Here is a 17,853-nt window from a genome sequence, read left to right on the forward strand (position 1 = left end):
GGAACGCGTTAGCCTGGTAGCAGAAGGGCACAAGTGGCAGCAAGCCAAACTCCGATGAGATACAAACATTCTGCTGGTCAAACACTGGGACAGGGGCCCTGTCCCAGAGATACTAAAAATCTCTGTCCTTGAAGGTACCAAGAACTTGTCAGGCAGCTCAGGGTGTTGTGCAGTCTGAATTTTGGTTTCAGCTGTGTTTTGAGTAGGCTCTTGGACAAGATGACCTCCAAAAGTTCTTTTCAGCCTAATTATTGCATAAATCTGTCTGAGAAATTGGCGGAGGCAGCTGCTTTGGAGGTTGTAGGATGATGCAGTTGCTTTCATCCACTGTAAAAGTGGTTTCAAGGCTGTTGGTGGTGGGTTGAGAGAGTATCAGAGGTTTTACCGCAACCTGAACTAAGTGCTTGAGCAGTTAGCAGGTGGGACCTTGTTCAATAAAAGCCCAGTAAAGGACAGAATGTAGAAAAGCAGGAAAACACTAATGATGTTTTACAGATATCCAGGTTGGAGATTTTAAGGGCTGTTAATGGGAGTATTGTGCTTCTTTAACTATGGCTAAAACTTGCTGTGGCCAAGCTGGAGGGCTGCGGGGAGCTGCAGTGACCTTCCTGCTTGCTTGGAGCTTGCGAAGACATCTCCTGTAGTGATGCAGCTCCTCTGTCCTGGGCAAAAGGCTGCTCCAGCTGCCCATGTGCATTAGAGCTGCTCTGGGGAGCTCACCCTGTCACAGCTCCTCATGTCTGCTTGCTTGTGTCATTCCTAGAACCCATCTCTCTGTCCCCGCGGTGTCCAAGGAGACCCTCGTTTCCATCATGGTCCTCCACCTTACAAGTTGTGATTTCTCTCCAGCATTGCTCCTGCTCTCCAAAACTCAAGGGCAACGCAGCTGAAATTCACATTACTAAGTGGAAACGCTGTGCATGGGCTCATGCGAGCTGGGCTTTCCTTGCAGCTCGCTTCAGGGTCAGGGTATCACTTAAGCTCGCTGTAAATGAGCAAGGGCTACATCAGCTCTGCTTTCGTCTGGGCTAATTAACTTGACTGCAAAATAAAGTGCCAAAGTGGCTTTCTAGGGGATGTATTATTTCTGCAGCTAGCTGAGATGTCTCTTGCTGGGGCTTGTACCTATTTTTAGCGAGCTGCTTTAAATTTTTTTCTCTTATTTTTCAGCAGAGCAGTATCACACAAATGCCTTTAATCATTTTTCTTCCCTTCTTCCCTTGCTTATGAGTTTGAATAGTCCGTAGACCTTTCAATTTAGCAACTGTTTTTTCATCCCATTTCTAGTCTGATGATTATTTTTTATTATTAAATTTGGTCAGCAGTTCAGTTATATAAGGATAAGCCTGAATTTTTAAATTCCTTAGCGTCAGGTAGCAGGAATCCAACACATGTCTTAACAGCATGTTTATATATATTATATATATATTGGATATACTTTGTCACGGTATATCTGCTCTCCTGTAGTGGCCTCTACTGCTATTTGCAGGTCTCTGCCAATTATCGTTGTACTAGTGTCTTCTGGCTCTAGAAAGAAGAGGAATACTCTGTCTTTTCTGTAAAAATATGCTTATCTGGTCCTTTATTGCATGGTGTGAGGTGTCTGTGCTTTGCTGCGAGCTTGAAGCGCTACCCCGCTGACAGTGAAAAGACCTTTTAAAAACTGTGAGCTCTTCCTGGGGGATGAGAATAAAATACTGCATTTCCATAGCCTTAAAAAGAACTTGACAGGTTTGTTTTGTCTTTTTAAAAAAGCTTTGCGTAGGTTTTAAGTGCTTTGAGTCTGGCTACCTGAATGGAGGATCTCCCCGTTCAGTGCGTACGTTTGCTGTGCTCCACATAACTGCAAATCATGACCCCAAATCAGAAATTTGCACTCTTCCTGGGCTGGAAATATCAGCCACGTATTTGATTATGAACTGAGTACAAACCAGGGCTTGAAGAGAATATAAACTTAAGATATGCAATAGCTGAGATATTTAGCAGTAGCCAACCCCACCCCATGAAATGAAGCCTTTGAAGATGTGCTTTAGATTGATGGGGCATGAGCAATGGGTACGTTTAAGTGCGTTCCCATGAGACTTTATGACTTTATTAAGTCCTGTTCAATGATAAGTGACTTCTGGAGAACGGGCTTTACCAACTCCCTGTAAGATGATCAAAAGCCAAAACATCTTAAATGCTTCATGAAATGGCAGAAGAGCCAGATAGGAGACATTTAATTAAAAAGCAACAGTGCAGAGGTATAATGTTAAATTTGTGCAGTGGCATGAGCCTGTATCACAAATACCATGAGTTAGCACTTTCAAGCATGTTGTACTTGAGTGCTTTGCATGCTGGCATACGTATATTAAATTCATCCTCAAATTTGAGGGCAATACTACTGGTTTGCTAAATACAGGTTCAGTAGCATGGCTGGTTTAGTATTTTGCACAAGCTCGTAACTCTTCTTTACTATTAAACCTGTGAATAATGGAAAGACACATTTTATATAATTATGTAATTTATATAATTGGCAAGAGTGGAAAGACATTTGGGGATGTCTGGTACTTATTTTAGTTTCTCTTTTCATGATCCTATGTGTGCTTCTTGGGACATTTATTCGTTATGATCTTTGCAGCAAGCAAGGAGCATCTTTCGGGAATGGCGTTTTGGTTGGATCTACCAAAAGAAAAATGTAGTTGGCCCTGCTTTAAATAGGGGATTTGACTGTGTCATATGACTGCCATTGACTAGATATCTTCAAAGGGCTCTTCAAACCTAAATTATTGTATGAATCTTACCTTTATTTTTTTGCATATAATGAGAACAGAAATTACCGAGGAAAGGATTAACTGTCAAGAGTGATGGACTTGATCCAGACTGTCTAATAGTGGTGTGCTGAACTGCTGCCTGAGCGGGATTGGGACATTCGAATACCCTTTTCCCTACCCCAATCACTCACTGAGTCTACTCTGAATTTCATTTCTTGGCCTAAAAAATTGTCAAATATGAATTTATCCTTAAAGTAAGAAAGAGAAGGCAAAGGGGTGTTACTGGAGAGGATCATCCAAGTCTGTTGGTGCACCTTAGGAGCAGCAGTACTACCGCTTTGCTCAGGCTTGGTGTCCCTTTCTTTACTCTTCCAACACATGAAGAGCATCCCATTGTGGACTGAATATGCCGGTCACGGTAGCTTCTCCCAGGAGCTGCCGAAGGGGCTGTCCCGAAACTCTGGGGCACATCCAAGCGACTTCTCTGGGAGAAGGGAAGGCTTGTCGAGAACACAAGCCATGAGTAGGTCTGCTTCCCCAGCGGGAGGTCTCAGTGAGGACCTAGGTGTAGAGGCATCTCGTTGGCCCGCAGTGTCCGAAGTCCGTGGGATTTTCTGACTTGTACGTGCTACTTAACAGAGTTGTTGAAACCATGCTGAGGTTACGGCCACGTCATTGGACTTCTATGGCTGCTTTTGCATTTCGAGTTGCATCATCAAAAGTGACAACTCCCAGGATCTAAATCCCTATCGCTACTCTGCAGGAAAAGAAGATGAATCTTGTTCTAGCTAGAAAAGCTTTGTATTAATATGTAAATTAAGCCTGTTTATTAAGAAGGCCACTGGGATAAAATGTCAGCTCCACAAACTTGTGCATTTTTGTTTTTTTCAAGCATAGCCACGATGTAATATGCCAAGTTTTTATTGAAAAGCAGCCGTTCTGGCAGAGAGGAGTGATAATTTGGGTACTGATTCTGTAGCTAAATTTTCCTTTGCAAACTTGTGCATCCAGATGTATTTCGTATTGAAGCAGGATCTGATCAGGCATGACCCTGGGTCTGCAAGTGATTTTTTTTTTTTTTTTTTTTTGCTGGCTTTGGATTAAATAGGTATCCTAGATTCGTAGTTTCTGTCAAAATTTCCCCTGTGCTCCCTGCCCATAGGCTAGCTCATCTGAGATCATGTTTTTCATATCCAAGTTAGTTTTGGCTTTGTATCAAACCCCAAAAACCTCAAAAGCCAAACATAATATTGGGCTTGTTCAGCCTAGGAAGAAATTTATATAACTAAGTGAAACAAGGCTGAAGCTTTTTTTTTTTTTTTTTTTTTTTTTGTATACCGAAACTGAAAAGTCCCAGTGAAGCTGCGTTCGTTTACAGTCAATATTTGGTCAATGAATAACTTTTTTTTTTTTTTTCCCCTCCCTTCCAGAGCTTATGTTGAAAAGTATCTCCTAGAGAAATCCAGACTAGTCTATCAGGAACACAATGAACGGTAGGTGTCTATTTTGCTTCTATGGTTGGTTTTGATTTTTGAATGTCTTGATAGCACAGCAAAGGGAGCTCAAAATCTTGTTTCAACTGGAAAGGGGGGTCAAGATTGTCACATTTCTGATAACGTGATGATAGTTACTTCCACAATAAATCATGTACTTAAATTCTGTGTCATGCTGGCTGGAGCGAGCAAGAAAATCTCTAGTTTGAATTTGGAGTAGAAGATACCAAGTTGTCTCATCTCACATCCTGGCCCGCTGAGCGTGTGTTTAAACTAGCTCTGATCACACATGCTGTAATGACTAAGTGCAACAGTAAATACCTGTGCATCGAGGACTGCCTGCCAAAAAATTTGAAATAAGTGAGCAGGATTTGCATTTTGCCAAAATGTGGCAGATGGAGGCAGCAGCTTTGCTACGTTAGCCTAGAAAATAGTGCTGGTGCAAAAAGTGCTATCCAGGCGTTGCAGATCTGTATCTCCCATTTTCTAAGCAAGTGCTCTGATGTCTAAGCTGCTGCCTGGTGAGTGACTCCATTCTGTCTCCCGAACTAGGGTTAGATAGCCCAGATTTCAGGTGGATGATGAATCCATCTTGTTTTGATCGTTTCCAGCACCCAAGGATTTTGCACTGCTCCATGTGCCAGGAGCATGAAGGGATCTCCACCCGGATTAATTCCTAGCTCACTCTGACTGGTGGCACAGATGTGTTTGAAGCTGCTGGCTAAGTGGAGATCAGAACCCATTTTTGCTTCTGAGCAAATCCTCAGATTTGCTTCCTATTAAAGCAAGAACCATCCACTCCTTGGGCTATGTTTTTAGAAGGGGGAAGCTCAGGGACGTGTTGGAGGAGAAGGCAGATTTGTTGGCTGTGCCCAAGGCCATGAGATTTGGGAGCAGCTCTCTGGATCCACCGCTTGGGATCTCGGAGTCAGGCAGAAGTAGATGACCCAGCTGCTAAGGCCACCCTAGCCCTGGGCAGCTGCAGGAGCAGATCTCAGATGCTGGTTGAACTGCAGAGCTGCTTGAGGTGGCCACTGAACTTCAGGCTTTTTGATGTCAGTTTTGGAGCTGGGTGCTGAAGTCCACCTGACTACTCTGATTTTGAACAAGTTTGCTGCTTCTAATGTGACAGAGAGTGAATTTTCTGTCTTCTGAGGTGTCTCAGCTCTCAGCACCTCTGGCGGTGCTCCCTTGGAGGTAGTTGGTCTTGTGGAAGTCTGTATCAAATCTGAGATGCAGATGGGAGATTCTTGTCACTCACTGGGAGGTTGTAACCTCCCCTTCACCAGCCAAAGGGTCTAGTGGGAGATGTTTCTTCAAATGCTGATGGATTGATCCCAAAGTTAAATGACATAGCCTCCAGTGTGACAAATGTACTTGGGAGCATTGTAAGCAGGCTAAATATGTTTCCCCTTGGAAAATGTCTGTCATAAAAGCCAAGTTTTAATTTTAGAAATACTCTTCTGTTGTTAGCACGAAGGGTTTTATAGTCCTTTTGAAACAAAGCAGATGCACTTACTTGGTGCTTTGTACTATTAGTAATATTCAAGTATTTTGAATATGTTAGTAGCCATGAAAATAGAAGAATTTCCATTCTGACTCTACAATACTGGAACTGTGAAATTATTGGCTTCTTTATGGCAATGCAGTTTTTTTTAATAGTAATTTCTGAATTTTAGGGAAGTATGTTGTTTCGATTCCAGCAAGTATGTAGCCATTCCACGCATTTGTGGAGCAAAACGTGACTATGTTATCTAGGAATTTTAGAACTGCATTGCTGGAGGGTGCGTGTCCTTGGATGGAATAGAGCACCTAGTTCTCTGTTACCTGGTTTGATCTTCTGCAGCAATGTAAGCTGGATATGGGCTGGTCTCAAAACCACTGTCTGCATTAAATCAATGCCACACAGTCACTGCAACGCAGTCTGGACTTTGTGTATTTATTCCATGTGCCCACTAAGGGCTTTTTAAATTGAATTCGGGGCTTCTTCATGCATTTCAGCTGAATTTAGCACTCTAATCTTGGCTTGAGCTCAAGAGGTTGAGCCCTTCTTGAAGGGCTCTAGTGGCGTAGGGTTTCACTGGCTGTTAGGTGTCCCAACAGCAGGGTGTCTTTCAAGTGACCACGACTGGGTGTATCACCATGTAAACTCTGCTTATGGTAAGTCTTCCCATTAAATAAAATGGTCTGGACTTCACATTCCTCCTGGTTTGTTGGGAACTGGGTGGTCGCAGGGAGTTTTTGGTTTCAGTAGGTCTCTTAGATGTCCAGGAAACAGATGCATCTCATTCAAGACACATTTGAAGATATGCTGTGTGCCCTTTCCAAATTCATGATTTTTTTAGGGGTTTTATCTTGCTGCCCTGCCCACTAAGTGGCTGACTTCTATCAAAGTCACCTTGCTAACGTGGAACCGTGTCGCCTTCCCTGCGCTGTGTGCTCAGGATGCCCACCAAGCCTGAGTTTACAATTGGGAAATTGGTGTTTGCTTCTCTGTTTAAGACTGGTATTTGGTTTCAAGTTTAACATCATTTTTATTTGTTACCAGGAACTACCATGTATTTTATTACCTCCTGGCAGGAGCGAGCGAGGAAGAAAGATCCGCTTTTCATCTTAAGCAGCCTGAGGAGTATCATTACCTCAACCAGGTGGGCCAGCCTTGCAGTGGGCACTCAGCTTGGTTGACCGGTTGCCTTTTCTGTTGCTGCTGCTTAATCCCAGTAAAGAAAGTGGGGGCCACAGGAATAGCTGCTACAGTCGGACAGCTAAATTTATGCTTTAGCAGACCTAATTTACTTCAGGTGTTTAAGATGCTGTTATCAACTGATGCTGCTTTTTTTTTGCTTGAGAGAGAGGAGAAAAAAAAAAGACTAGGAATGGGGAACTTGTAGTTACTTCATATGACGATTTTGAAAAGTGTCGTTGCAATTTTCTTTGAGTGGAAACTTGAGGAGCAGGAACAAGTAGGTTAACCTAGAAGAGAGAGAAACACTCATGCACAGAGGATAATACAAATAGCCTTTAGTCTAGCTAGAAATATAATTTAACGCCGTTAAATGTCTCCATTACCCAGGGCTTTTTAAAGACCTTTAAAGTGGGCTATCAAAGTCAAAGTATATTGTAATATTAATGACTACCACCCACGCTTAGCAGGATCAGGAAATTCACACAAATGAGGAACATATTAAGAGTTTCAGGCTCTTGCTCCGTTGCCGCGTTTGTGCCTTCCACGTCCGTATGCGCTGCAGAGGTTGGGGAACGTCGTGTGTTCTCTACAGCCATCTGCGCCGCAGTCTTGAAGTCGGGAAGTGCCAAGATAATTTGGATTGAATGTTTTGGCAGCTTCGCAGATGTTGTTGGGCAATCCGGTAGTTTTATGTTAGTCTAAAACATTGCTTTTAATTATAATCCTTTTTTCCCCCCTCTTCTTTTAATAGTAGCAGTTAAAATTTGAAGGGCTGTAACACTTTAAGGGGCCTATAATGTATTGAGCTGAAAAGAATGAATATTATAGGTTGAAAAATGTGTTTTAATCTACATTCTGTCTAAGTAGACTGCAAAAGATGCAAAGCTCTGTCCAGTGGATCACGGAAGTAGGCTCTGGACTTACATAAATGCAATATGTGCAGCATAGTGACATTTTGGATTTTTAGTGTTTTGATCATAACCATTTTATTGCACTTATTAGTGTGAGAGAGACAAGTTTGCATTGAAAATGATGTGAAAATAGCTCCTTTGAATATGTTCAATGCTCCATTTTGTGTTAAGGCTTTCTAACAGTGCAATAACATCTTTCCCATGCCCTTTAGTCAAGGGAAGAAAAGCAAAATAAAGAGAAAACAGGAAAAAAAAGAGAGGAAGTTAAATAAGGATGTAAACTCTGGAAACGTAGAAGGGCAATGTAATAAAATGACCTGTGACCGTGGCTTCTTAAACGTGTCAGAGAGAAATCCATACCCATTGAAAGGAAAAAGAGCAGACTTGGAGATGAGCATAGAAGTTTAGCTGTAAAAATTAAAACTACAAAGCTATCAAACCTTGAAACAGATCCTTTAGCTCAAGGACTGACTTAGCCCTTGAGGTAAAAATCATTTTCCTGTTCCCAGGTTCCTCAGTTCACACTGTGTTATGCAAAACAAAATTGCGTTTTGCATTGCAGATGAGAAGTAATCTATTCTGAGATTTCAGCCTAAAATGTTCTGTCATTTTGTTGATGTAAATATAGAAAGCAAGCTGGAAAAAATATTTTTGTTTTTTTATGAACAACTTTATTTGCATCTGCTGAGTTTGGACGTCTTCTACGTACCGGATAAGACTGGTAGAAGTCCAGCCCTGCAACTTGCGAACATACTTGGCGCTGCTTATTTGTATTAATCGCTTAATCCACTGTTTATTTGAATTAATATTAGTCCAAATACTGCCTAACTTGATCTGCTTTTGCTTTTCAGCTGACGAGGAGACCCCGCAGGCAGAGCTGGGAGGACTATGGCTGCGATGGCGAGCCGGTCAGTACAACCAGCACCGTCCCCTCCTGCCTGGCTGCGGCCGAGGAGAAAGCAGAAAGCAGATTAGTTGCCAGTAACCCTCTTCACCCTGCAGTGATGTTGCTCTTGATTTAGCTCAGGACAATGTCAATGCTTTCTGCGTTGTCCTCTTGGTTGCTTGCCTCTTTTGGGTGTTAGCTTGGGCATCTAGTCTGAAGAAATACCTGTAACTTTTTGTTAAAATACCTGTTCTTTAATAAACCATGTTATGTGATGGTGAAAATTCTCATCAATTTATGGTAAGAATAGCTTGGCCCCTAGAGACGGCTCGTTTCAACAGTAGTCCACAGTGGCTACAGTGGTATAACTGCTGGCCAGCTTCTAGGAAAAAGGGGGAAAATGGAGAAAAAATGCTTAATGCTTCTAAAACTCAGCAAATTATACGCGCACACACACACATATCTATATATGGTGTATATGGTTCATGGTAGATGACCTCTTTTCTCCAGTGATGGTTTGCCCTTAAAGATACCCTGGGCTTTTCCCTGTCACCCAGGATGATTGCTAGGGCTCAAGCCACCTGTAAATGTCCTGGTGCTGCTGTGACACTCAAAGCGATGCCGGAGGAGCGGACGAGGTACTTGAAGCACACACTCAGCAGTGTTGGAAGGGCTGGGTACGGTTGGTAATTAGCCACAGTTATTCCCCATAATGTTTGTGGGGCCTCCTGTATATCTCATTTCCCCCTGCCAGAAAAAGCATGGAAATTACAGACTGCTATTTATGGAGTGCTGAAGCGGCCATCTGGACCTGTTCTGCTCTTAATTTCTTTAACTGCTTCATCTTTCTCTTTGAACCCCGCAGGACTGCTTCTCCGTCGAAGGGGAGGACCTGAAGCACGACTTTGAGCGCTTGCAGCTAGCCATGGAGATGGTGGGCTTCCTCCCCAAGACTCGCAGGCAGTGAGTTTGTTTGCCATATTAAAGCAGGCATAATCAGGAAAATATTGCACATGGCTTAGGCTAACTTGATCTACTGGGCGCTGTCAAAAATATCAGATCGCTGTTGTGATATGTTTAAAGGTGTTGTGATATGTTTAAAGCAAAATGCACCCATCAGCAGTGTAGGTTCTGCTTATGCAAGTTGAGGGGCTGCAAGAGGTTGGTAACCTTAAAACATTTTTGAACTATTTGTGAATAAACCTACCTTTTCTGGCAGGTTCTCTGGCTACTCTGTGTAACATGAATCCAGAAACTGGTGTAAACCCTTGTTGTAATCTTTGAAGTATTAGTTGTGCTTAAATGCTTTGCACTGACCTGCCAGTTTGGAAGAAGGATGTTACCATCAGGCCTTCATCACCAGGACAGTGGATGAAAACTGAGCCTGTTGCTGTCTTCTCTGGGAAATGACATGCTTGGAGTTGGGGCTCCTCTTCAACTGAAACTGAAAATAATTCTTGGGAGTGTTAATCATTGGTGTATTTCATTGTTTGATCGTCTTGAGAAAGTTAGAATGAATTTGACCAATATGTTATTAAAGGAGTTGGCACATAGTAAAAAAAATATATATTAAAAAAATGACCTCAAAGCAAGTATTGTTTTTGACAGTATCCGTGTCAGTGAAATGCAAATCAGTAACTGGAACACACACTTTTTTTAATGAGTAAAAGGCTTGAACCGTAATTTAATGAACACATTTTCCTTTCTGTTTGAAATATGTGGCAACAGGGAGTTACTGCTTTGTACTAATGGCACTTGAAGCCCTATTCATCACCAAGGGTAAATGAACTTTAAGATGCTAACATCTTTTGCAGCTGAGTGGATTGCCTCCTTATGTTTTAAGCATCATTTTTCTTTATTTCTGAGTCTGAGCAAAGCGCCTGAGCTGTCATTTGGAAGCCCTTGGCTGTGGGACATAATGTCCCGTCTTCTACTCCCATATAAAAATGTTTCATCAGTCTGAAAATCTTTTTAAGCTATGTAGTCCTGTTACAGCAAATAGAAGGTAGAAGTCATGCTGGGGACCAGGTATATAATTAAAAGCTAAGTTTTACAAATCAGAATTTATCAACTTGAGGCCAAAGTTGCTACCTAAAATTTTATATTACTTTTATTTATTTTTACATATTTTTCTTGTTACTTTCTTTTATTTAGTTTTTCATGCCAGAGATCTGACTAAATTAAAAATGTAGCCAAGTGTCACTGTTCTTTTTATCTCTGCATAGTCTGTGTCCTTATCAGTGGATTAGTTTAGATATGACTTATGCCATTTATGATTTTATTTACACGGGTACATGTGCACACACACATATCTGTGAAAAACAGAACTCATTTCTATTTGTTTTTAGCTTTCCTGAGTGTGCACAACTAGGCACACACATTTTATAGCTGAAGTGAGCTATGACTGGATAATCTCAAAGAGCAGACATTGTAGAAGGAAGAATATCACTCTAAACATTACCAAACTATCCCCCCAAAAAGTTGGTTAGATAAATGTAATGGGAGCAGTGATTTTCTCTTTTTTTTTCCTGTCTTAATTTGCTTATGTAAAATAAAAGCGTTTAAGCTCTTTTGTAGAGGTTTCCAAGCTGAGACTAAATCCGAGAGGGCGTCCCCACACTGGGCAAGTTCAGGCTTGAGTAAGTGAGAGTGAAGTCTTGTGTGATGCAACTTGGGTGCTTATTTTGAATGCCAGGTTGTGAGCAAGTGCTTGGAAATTATGGGCAGAAAGTGCTTCAGATTGTCCATAACATGAGCAAGCTAACTAGGAAGATGGCACTTTGAGGAGGGAGGATGAAAAGTATTGTAGGAGTGGCAAAATATTAAGTAGTGCAAGAAGTGGGCTGAGAAATTGCATTCTTTTAAACTGTTTTGAAGAGTTTTGTAGTTTTGCTGTTTTCCTGGTGATGGCATCCAATAAATGCTGGATTGAGTTTTGCAGCAAAGTTGGCTATGGAAAATTGGGAGGCTTTTTCCTTAGCTTTGAGAAATATGACCAGCTGCAAACGAATTCTCTTTATTCTCTTTAGAATTTTCTCTCTCTTGTCTGCGATACTACATTTGGGTAACATCCGCTACAAAAAGAAAACGTATCGGGACGATTCCATCGACATTTGTAACCCCGAAGTACTGCCGATCGTCTCGGACCTGCTGGAGGTAAAGCCTTCACTTTCCATCCTGCAGTGTCTGCATGCCCTTCTAATGAGCTACCTTTATTTTATAATAGAATTTATTGCCATTTTCACAGAATTTTCTCTCGTGGTAACCATTAATATTGGCCATTCTTACGTGTAAGTCGGTGAAAAGTTGTAATGATTTTTGGTGTAGTGGGTTTTTTTTTTTCCCCTAATCTTAACGTTATTACAACTTTGGTTTCATTATGCTGTATAATTAACTGAAAATAGTGTTTCTGTGATTAAAATAACAGTGTAAACCAGTGCTAGGAGGAAGTATTTTCTTAATTTGATAACCATCATCTCCCCCTCACTAAAATTCCTCACTGCTCCTGATGTCTATTCCAATACTTGCATAGAGAGCCAGTGAAGAAACTAGAGCAACTGGAAGGATGGATGGTCCGTCCAGCCTCCTCTTCTGTTTCTGGTAGTGTCATTGGGAGATGCTGTAGGGAAAACACATGAGCATGGCTGGGTTTTGCTCTCTGTTGTCCCTGTTACAACCTTTGTGGATGCTGGCAAAGTATCCGGCACACTGGAGACTGTGTCCCAGCCTGGTCACTTTACTACCCGTTTATGGACCTATTATCCATAAATTTATCTAATCTGTTTTCAGCCTGTTGATGCTATCTGCAATTTTACTGCCTAAAAGCACTTTGTCTCTGTGGGTTACAGCTGTGCTGGTATCACTGAGAAGGGTTTCAGTTCCTCAGCACATCTCACCTGGCTGATTCCCATCATATCCCATCTCACTGAAACCTCTTGCTGGAACATGCTCAGTGATGCCAGCTGCTGTGGATGATGGAAAAAAGGACCTCTTAGATCCCCTAAACTCCTTTGAATACTAGCTAGAGGGTATTCAAGATTAATTTCTGCTCATTTTGTGATAGCATCAGTGATAGCTTTTTGTGCACACTTGGCCCTGCCTCGTTCCTTCCTCCAGCTGCTATTGCACTATAACTGAACAACTCAGGAATTTGGCTTTCAAAGATTTTCCTAGCACTTCATTGCCGTTTGCATATAAAGCAGAGGAAGCTTCTGTAAAAGAGGGTAGATGCAGCTGTGTGCTCTTTGCATCTTGGAGACTGCAGAAATAAACAGAAGGAAATGATGAATTTGGACTTGAAGGTAGTTGATCTTGCTTGGTTTAAAATGGCCATATCATAGCAGGGAAGAGAGGCATTCAAGAAGTTGTTGTATTTTGGAAAACATTTTTGAACAAGAGAGTGACTTATAAATCTGTAGAAGTTCCAAGCTTTGGGTCTTTGCCCTGGCTTTCTGTTGCAAACAAATTCTTCTGCAACATCTGTATGCAGTAAGTTATCAGGATGCTTTTTGCACGTGTACATGTGAAATTATGCATTAATTTGGGCATATAGAGTCAACCATGGCTTAGTGCCGTGCCATGATATAGCACGGGGGGTGTGGACACCGCGCTCACTTGCCTTTAGCTGCTGTAGCTGAGCAAAGTGGTATTTTTTTTTATTGATCTCAGTAATTAATTTGCAAGCTAAGTGGTCATATACACTATATAAAAGCCTGGAAATGAGAGCAAATCAGGGTGATCCCTTCATACGGGGTCTTGAATTTCTGATTTGTTTGCGATTGAGAACATCAGGCTGTTGAATGCTCTTTTAGTCTGTCTGAAATACTGGCAGTAGATAATTTTGTTCTTTGATGTTACAGATGCATTTGTTAGAATACAGAACTGCTTTTGGCTGAGTGTTGTTGCTCGTTCCTAAGGTTGCATTTATTTGGTGTTTTTCTCTATGGGAGTGCAGATACTGACTGCACCACTAAACTTTCCAATAAACCTGCTCCCTGACCAGTTGAAATGAGAAGAGTAAGTGCTGGTTTTAGGGATAGACCTGCTTTCTTTTTCCAAAGCGCTGAACCGTTGCAGACTTGAGTAGATCTTCTGCAGGATTTATTCAGTTTTGACCAAAAAGGAGAACTAAAGGCTTCAAGCAGATCAAACATAACATCAAAATGCATCAATTACACGTTGCTATTTACTTGGTTAGTTAAAACTCTCTGAATTAAGTGTAGTGGATTTTCTAGGCGAGAAGCAAAAATATTGGTTGGCCTATCTGCCTCTTTATGGTTTGTCTCTCTTGGGTAGATGTTTGAGGTTGGTTTTTTTGTGGTTACTGAAAAGTGTGAACTTTTTTCTTTCATGCTGCTGTTACCGAAAACTTCAATTGGCTTGAAAAGGTAATTGGCTGCCTCTCTAGGTCTTACCATTGCTAAAAATGGAAAATCAGCACAGCATAAAAATTGTATTAGCTGACAAATACTTGAACTTCTTTTTATGTAGCTACTGTATTTTTGGCTGCAGATTCTAGAGCACAGCAAAGTACTTTCAGAAACCAGCTCACCTGCGACCTCTTACTTAGAGCCCAACATTTTTGGGGGTGTTTTGCTCTGTTTTAAAGGGGAAAGGGGGAAGACTCAGTGGATTCTTTGTTCGTTGGATTCTTTGTTCATTGAAGGATTGGCCAAGGAAAAGAGGACTTGTCAGACAGCAGCTGGAGAGTCATTGACTGGGAAGTGTGATGTCGTGGTGTCAGAGATGATTTAAAGACAAAAAAAGTGTTGGGAGGCTCCCTTGCCATGTGCTTTTGTGTTGGGGGAACAAAAAAGCAGCATATGGAACTTGTAGGCAGCAGGAGAAGAGGAAAGAAGGGGGGAAAAAAAACCCCGTTGGACAGAGCGGAGCCTTTGAGCATCCAAGGGCTATTGGGGGAATTTCCCTGCCATAGCAATTAGGGTAAAAACATGGAATAGCAGTTCTGCTTTCTCTCTTGTACCTCTTCTTCCTCTACATAAAACCCCTTGAGTCCTGTAAAAAGAAGCTAATATGCAGATTTTTTGAGGGAATTTGGAAGGAGATAAACTACTGAGGTGGATTTTCTTTTTAGTACCAGCCTCTTCCAGTGTATTTTTTTGGTTTATTAAAGCATTCAGACCTGCATTTGCTGAAAAAGCAAAGCGCAATGAGGGATTTTGGCCAGACTCTGTGGATCGTAGTTTCATTTACAGTAAGACCCCAATTTCTTTTTTTTCTTTTTTCTTCCTCCCCCTCCTCCTTATTTTTTTTCAGGAACAGACATAGCGCGTGGATTATGTGAGGGTTTTGGCAGGTTTTCCTCGGCCCTTTGTTTAAGCTGTGCTGAAATGCAGTGCTGCAGCATGATGTCAATGCTGTCTGATGGATTGAGCAGACGTGGAGCTTTGTTTAAAAAAAACATATATATATATATTATATATATGGGGAAATCATTATGAAGAGAGGAAGAGCTCCTCTGCAGAAACCTTAGAGGATTCTGTAAGACTTTTCTGAGCAAAAGCCTCAAAGTGCTGAGCTTAGGCCCTGTTGGTATCCATCTCTTTCCATCAGTCCAAACAAATTCTCCAGGCGCTCAACGTGGACTTAAAACAGCGGGGTTTTGTATTTATCCATGTAACTGATACTCCAGCTATATTTTAGGTTGAGGAGCTGTTTGTTCAGAACTTGTAGCTAAGCCGAAGCTGTGGATGAGCAACGACCTTTCTGTTTTGCTACCATTTCCTTATATTTTTTTAAGCTCTTAGCTATTTCTCTTTATTACGAGAGTGCATAATACTTAAACTACAGTGATATATGGTTTTGATTTGTGGATCAGGAAACCAACAGGAAAAGTCTATTAGAAATGACCTAGTATGAGCTCATCTTAAAGGAGACTCTTTTTTTGCATTAGAAAAGCAAGAGCCTTCTAACCGTGTGTATTTACCAGAACTGGAAATTATGTCAGCAGATGGAGCATTGAGGAAGGAAGGTAAATTGTACCCTCAGTCAGTAGAGCATTTTTATACTGTGTTGCCTGGATTCAAGGTTTTCAAGGCAAGTAAAGGTAAATATACGTTAATGAGCGTCCTAAATCTCCTTTTTGTGTTGGCAATGTTCGTTTTGGGACTGATGTCTGCCTGGATAGAAGATTGATGGAAGGAAAAGGGTGGATGTAAGGAAGGTGAGGATGGCAAGGTAGCATTCCATGGGCAGTGAGACCTTCTCCTAGGAATCCAGCTTCCAGATGAGCTCTGGGAATGCGGAGGGCCGAGCCTGAGCTCGGGGCAGGGCAGGTCACCTTCTGGCTGGTCTTGCTCTTTAAAGATATGTGGAAGGAAATCAAGGCTTACGAGAAAGCCTGAATAAAAAGCGGACATCTTTTTCAAGACCCTTATCAGAACTGAGGGAAAACAACGTCAGTCCCAGCAAGGTCTGTGCTCACCATTGCGAGTACGAAATGCCATAATCCCCGTCTCAAATACAGAGACAGCGCGAAGGGGAGGCGAAAAGATACAGTTTTTCGCTCGCGATTTGGGAACGGCTCCTTTTCCTTCACGCAGCGATTCTGCAGCTGCTATAACCCGATACCCGGCGGCGCTGGGGAAGCCAGCGCGGCGCTTTGGCTGCGGCCCAGCCTTTGTGGGAGGCTGCCTGCGCCCCGCCGCTCGAGCCGGGAAGGAGTTCCCGGTCATCCTTCACTGCCTTTTAGAGGTCTGGTCGTCCAGCCGTTTCGGCGTTAGCTCAGCTTGCATATGGCCAGGAGCTCTTAAATCATGATTTATGAAACAGTGACTGGCCTTTCTGGGTGAATTTTGTCCCTGCGTTTACGATATAAACTCTGGCAGCTTTTTTGAGAGAGCCAGACTTTGCTTTTCATGCTGGAAAACCAAAGGTTCATGAGGCGAAACTTAGAAGGATAATTTTGGTGGGTACAAGTTAGAGAAATAAGTTGCGTTTTCCTCTTTGCTGCTCTGCTCCGGTGCCTTTATTTCCTTTTCGACCTTCCGCTGAATTTCCCATCCTCACCCAGGGTATCTTTGTGTGACAAGGTGGTTTGGGGCTGCCAGCTGGCCTGGAAGGAGGGCAGGTTTGGGCATTAAGGACAAACATCCACAGGTCTCTGACAGCAGGGTTGTGCAGGGAAAGGAAAACTGGAGGGAAAAGCAGACAGATGGGGATAGCAAAGGAGGGGACGGGTGGCTGTTTAAGCCATTTAAAATTGCTGTGTTGACTAACAAATCTGGCAGTTGGAAGCAGTTTGGCTGTTTAGTCCTGGCACCCAGAGTATTGCATGGGCTTGCTTTTATTGGTAACTATCTGATAGCCCTCCGCCTGTGGCCGTGGCTAATGAAACAAAGCCGTCGTGCTCGTGGCTGGTGGCTGCGCGAGGCCTCCCTTGCTCCCGTTCCAGCGCGTTTGCCGCTCGCGCGACATCGCGGCCAGCCCCAAACCTGCTTTTGTTCCCAGCTTTGCAGCCGACGGAGGCCGGGCGATTGTTCGGCAGCGGCAAAGCGCTGAAAAAGCGCCCGGCTTTTCCCTTTATCCGCATGTTCGAGTCAGCAAATGCCCAAAAGTGGATTTGATGAGGCAGGAGCCCAGGAGCGAAGAGGAGCTGACTGGAAACTTGGAACCAAAAAGACGGATTGTGTCGATTTGGGAGGTTGAACTTTGTGACTGAGGCCACGTGTCTGTCATCCCAACGTGTGACATTGGTTTCTCATAATCCGGATGTTGCTGGTAGGCGAGAAAGCATTTGTAGGTGCCTTGCTGCTCCTTGTATTGTGTGTTACTGGCTGTTGCGGGGGAAGCCCGTTATGCAAAAATTTTATTGGAGCTTCTCCGAGAGGCTCCTGTGATGATGCTTTTCATAGAAGGGGTTTTAGTAGAAGATTTTCTCTTCTACAGCATCATTATTGCAAGGTTTCTTCAGTTCAAGTGAGAAGTATGCAAACTATGCCTTATTTTTGCTGCTCTCAATGCTAATTCTTGAGTCAAAGCAACAAATCAAGATGCCCTCTGAACTTAACCAATAAGTATTCTGCATCATCCGTGTCAAATCCTCTGTGGATGTACATTGTGCATGTACACATGCTATGAACGTGGCCTTGGATGGCCTACAGAA

The 17,853-nt window shown here is 42.5% G+C and overlaps 1 protein-coding gene across 5 annotated transcripts in view; it reads left to right on the top strand.

Moving 5' to 3' along the window:
• Positions 1-17,853, top strand: part of MYO9A (myosin IXA) — a 121,198-nt gene that overhangs the window by 24,449 nt on the left and 78,896 nt on the right. For 3 of the 5 annotated variants that reach the window (XM_088538240.1, XM_088538242.1, XM_088538241.1), the window contains exons 1-5: positions 4,043-4,246; positions 6,795-6,894; positions 8,695-8,751; positions 9,595-9,692; positions 11,759-11,885. In XM_088538240.1, the coding sequence (XP_088394366.1) occupies positions 4,146-4,246; positions 6,795-6,894; positions 8,695-8,751; positions 9,595-9,692; positions 11,759-11,885 (483 nt within the window). In that variant the 5' untranslated portion in view covers positions 4,043-4,145. Of the gene's footprint in view, positions 1-4,042; positions 4,247-6,794; positions 6,895-8,694; positions 8,752-9,594; positions 9,693-11,758; positions 11,886-17,853 lie in introns of those variants that run through there. The other 2 variants (XM_088538243.1, XM_088538244.1) reach the window with 1 other exon arrangement.

This window comes from Tinamus guttatus, unplaced genomic scaffold, assembly GCF_059628265.1.
Source record: "Tinamus guttatus ecotype Peru unplaced genomic scaffold, ASM5962826v1 Tinamus_guttatus_pri_ptg000942l, whole genome shotgun sequence".
In the NCBI taxonomy this organism is placed as follows: Eukaryota; Metazoa; Chordata; class Aves; order Tinamiformes; family Tinamidae; genus Tinamus; species Tinamus guttatus.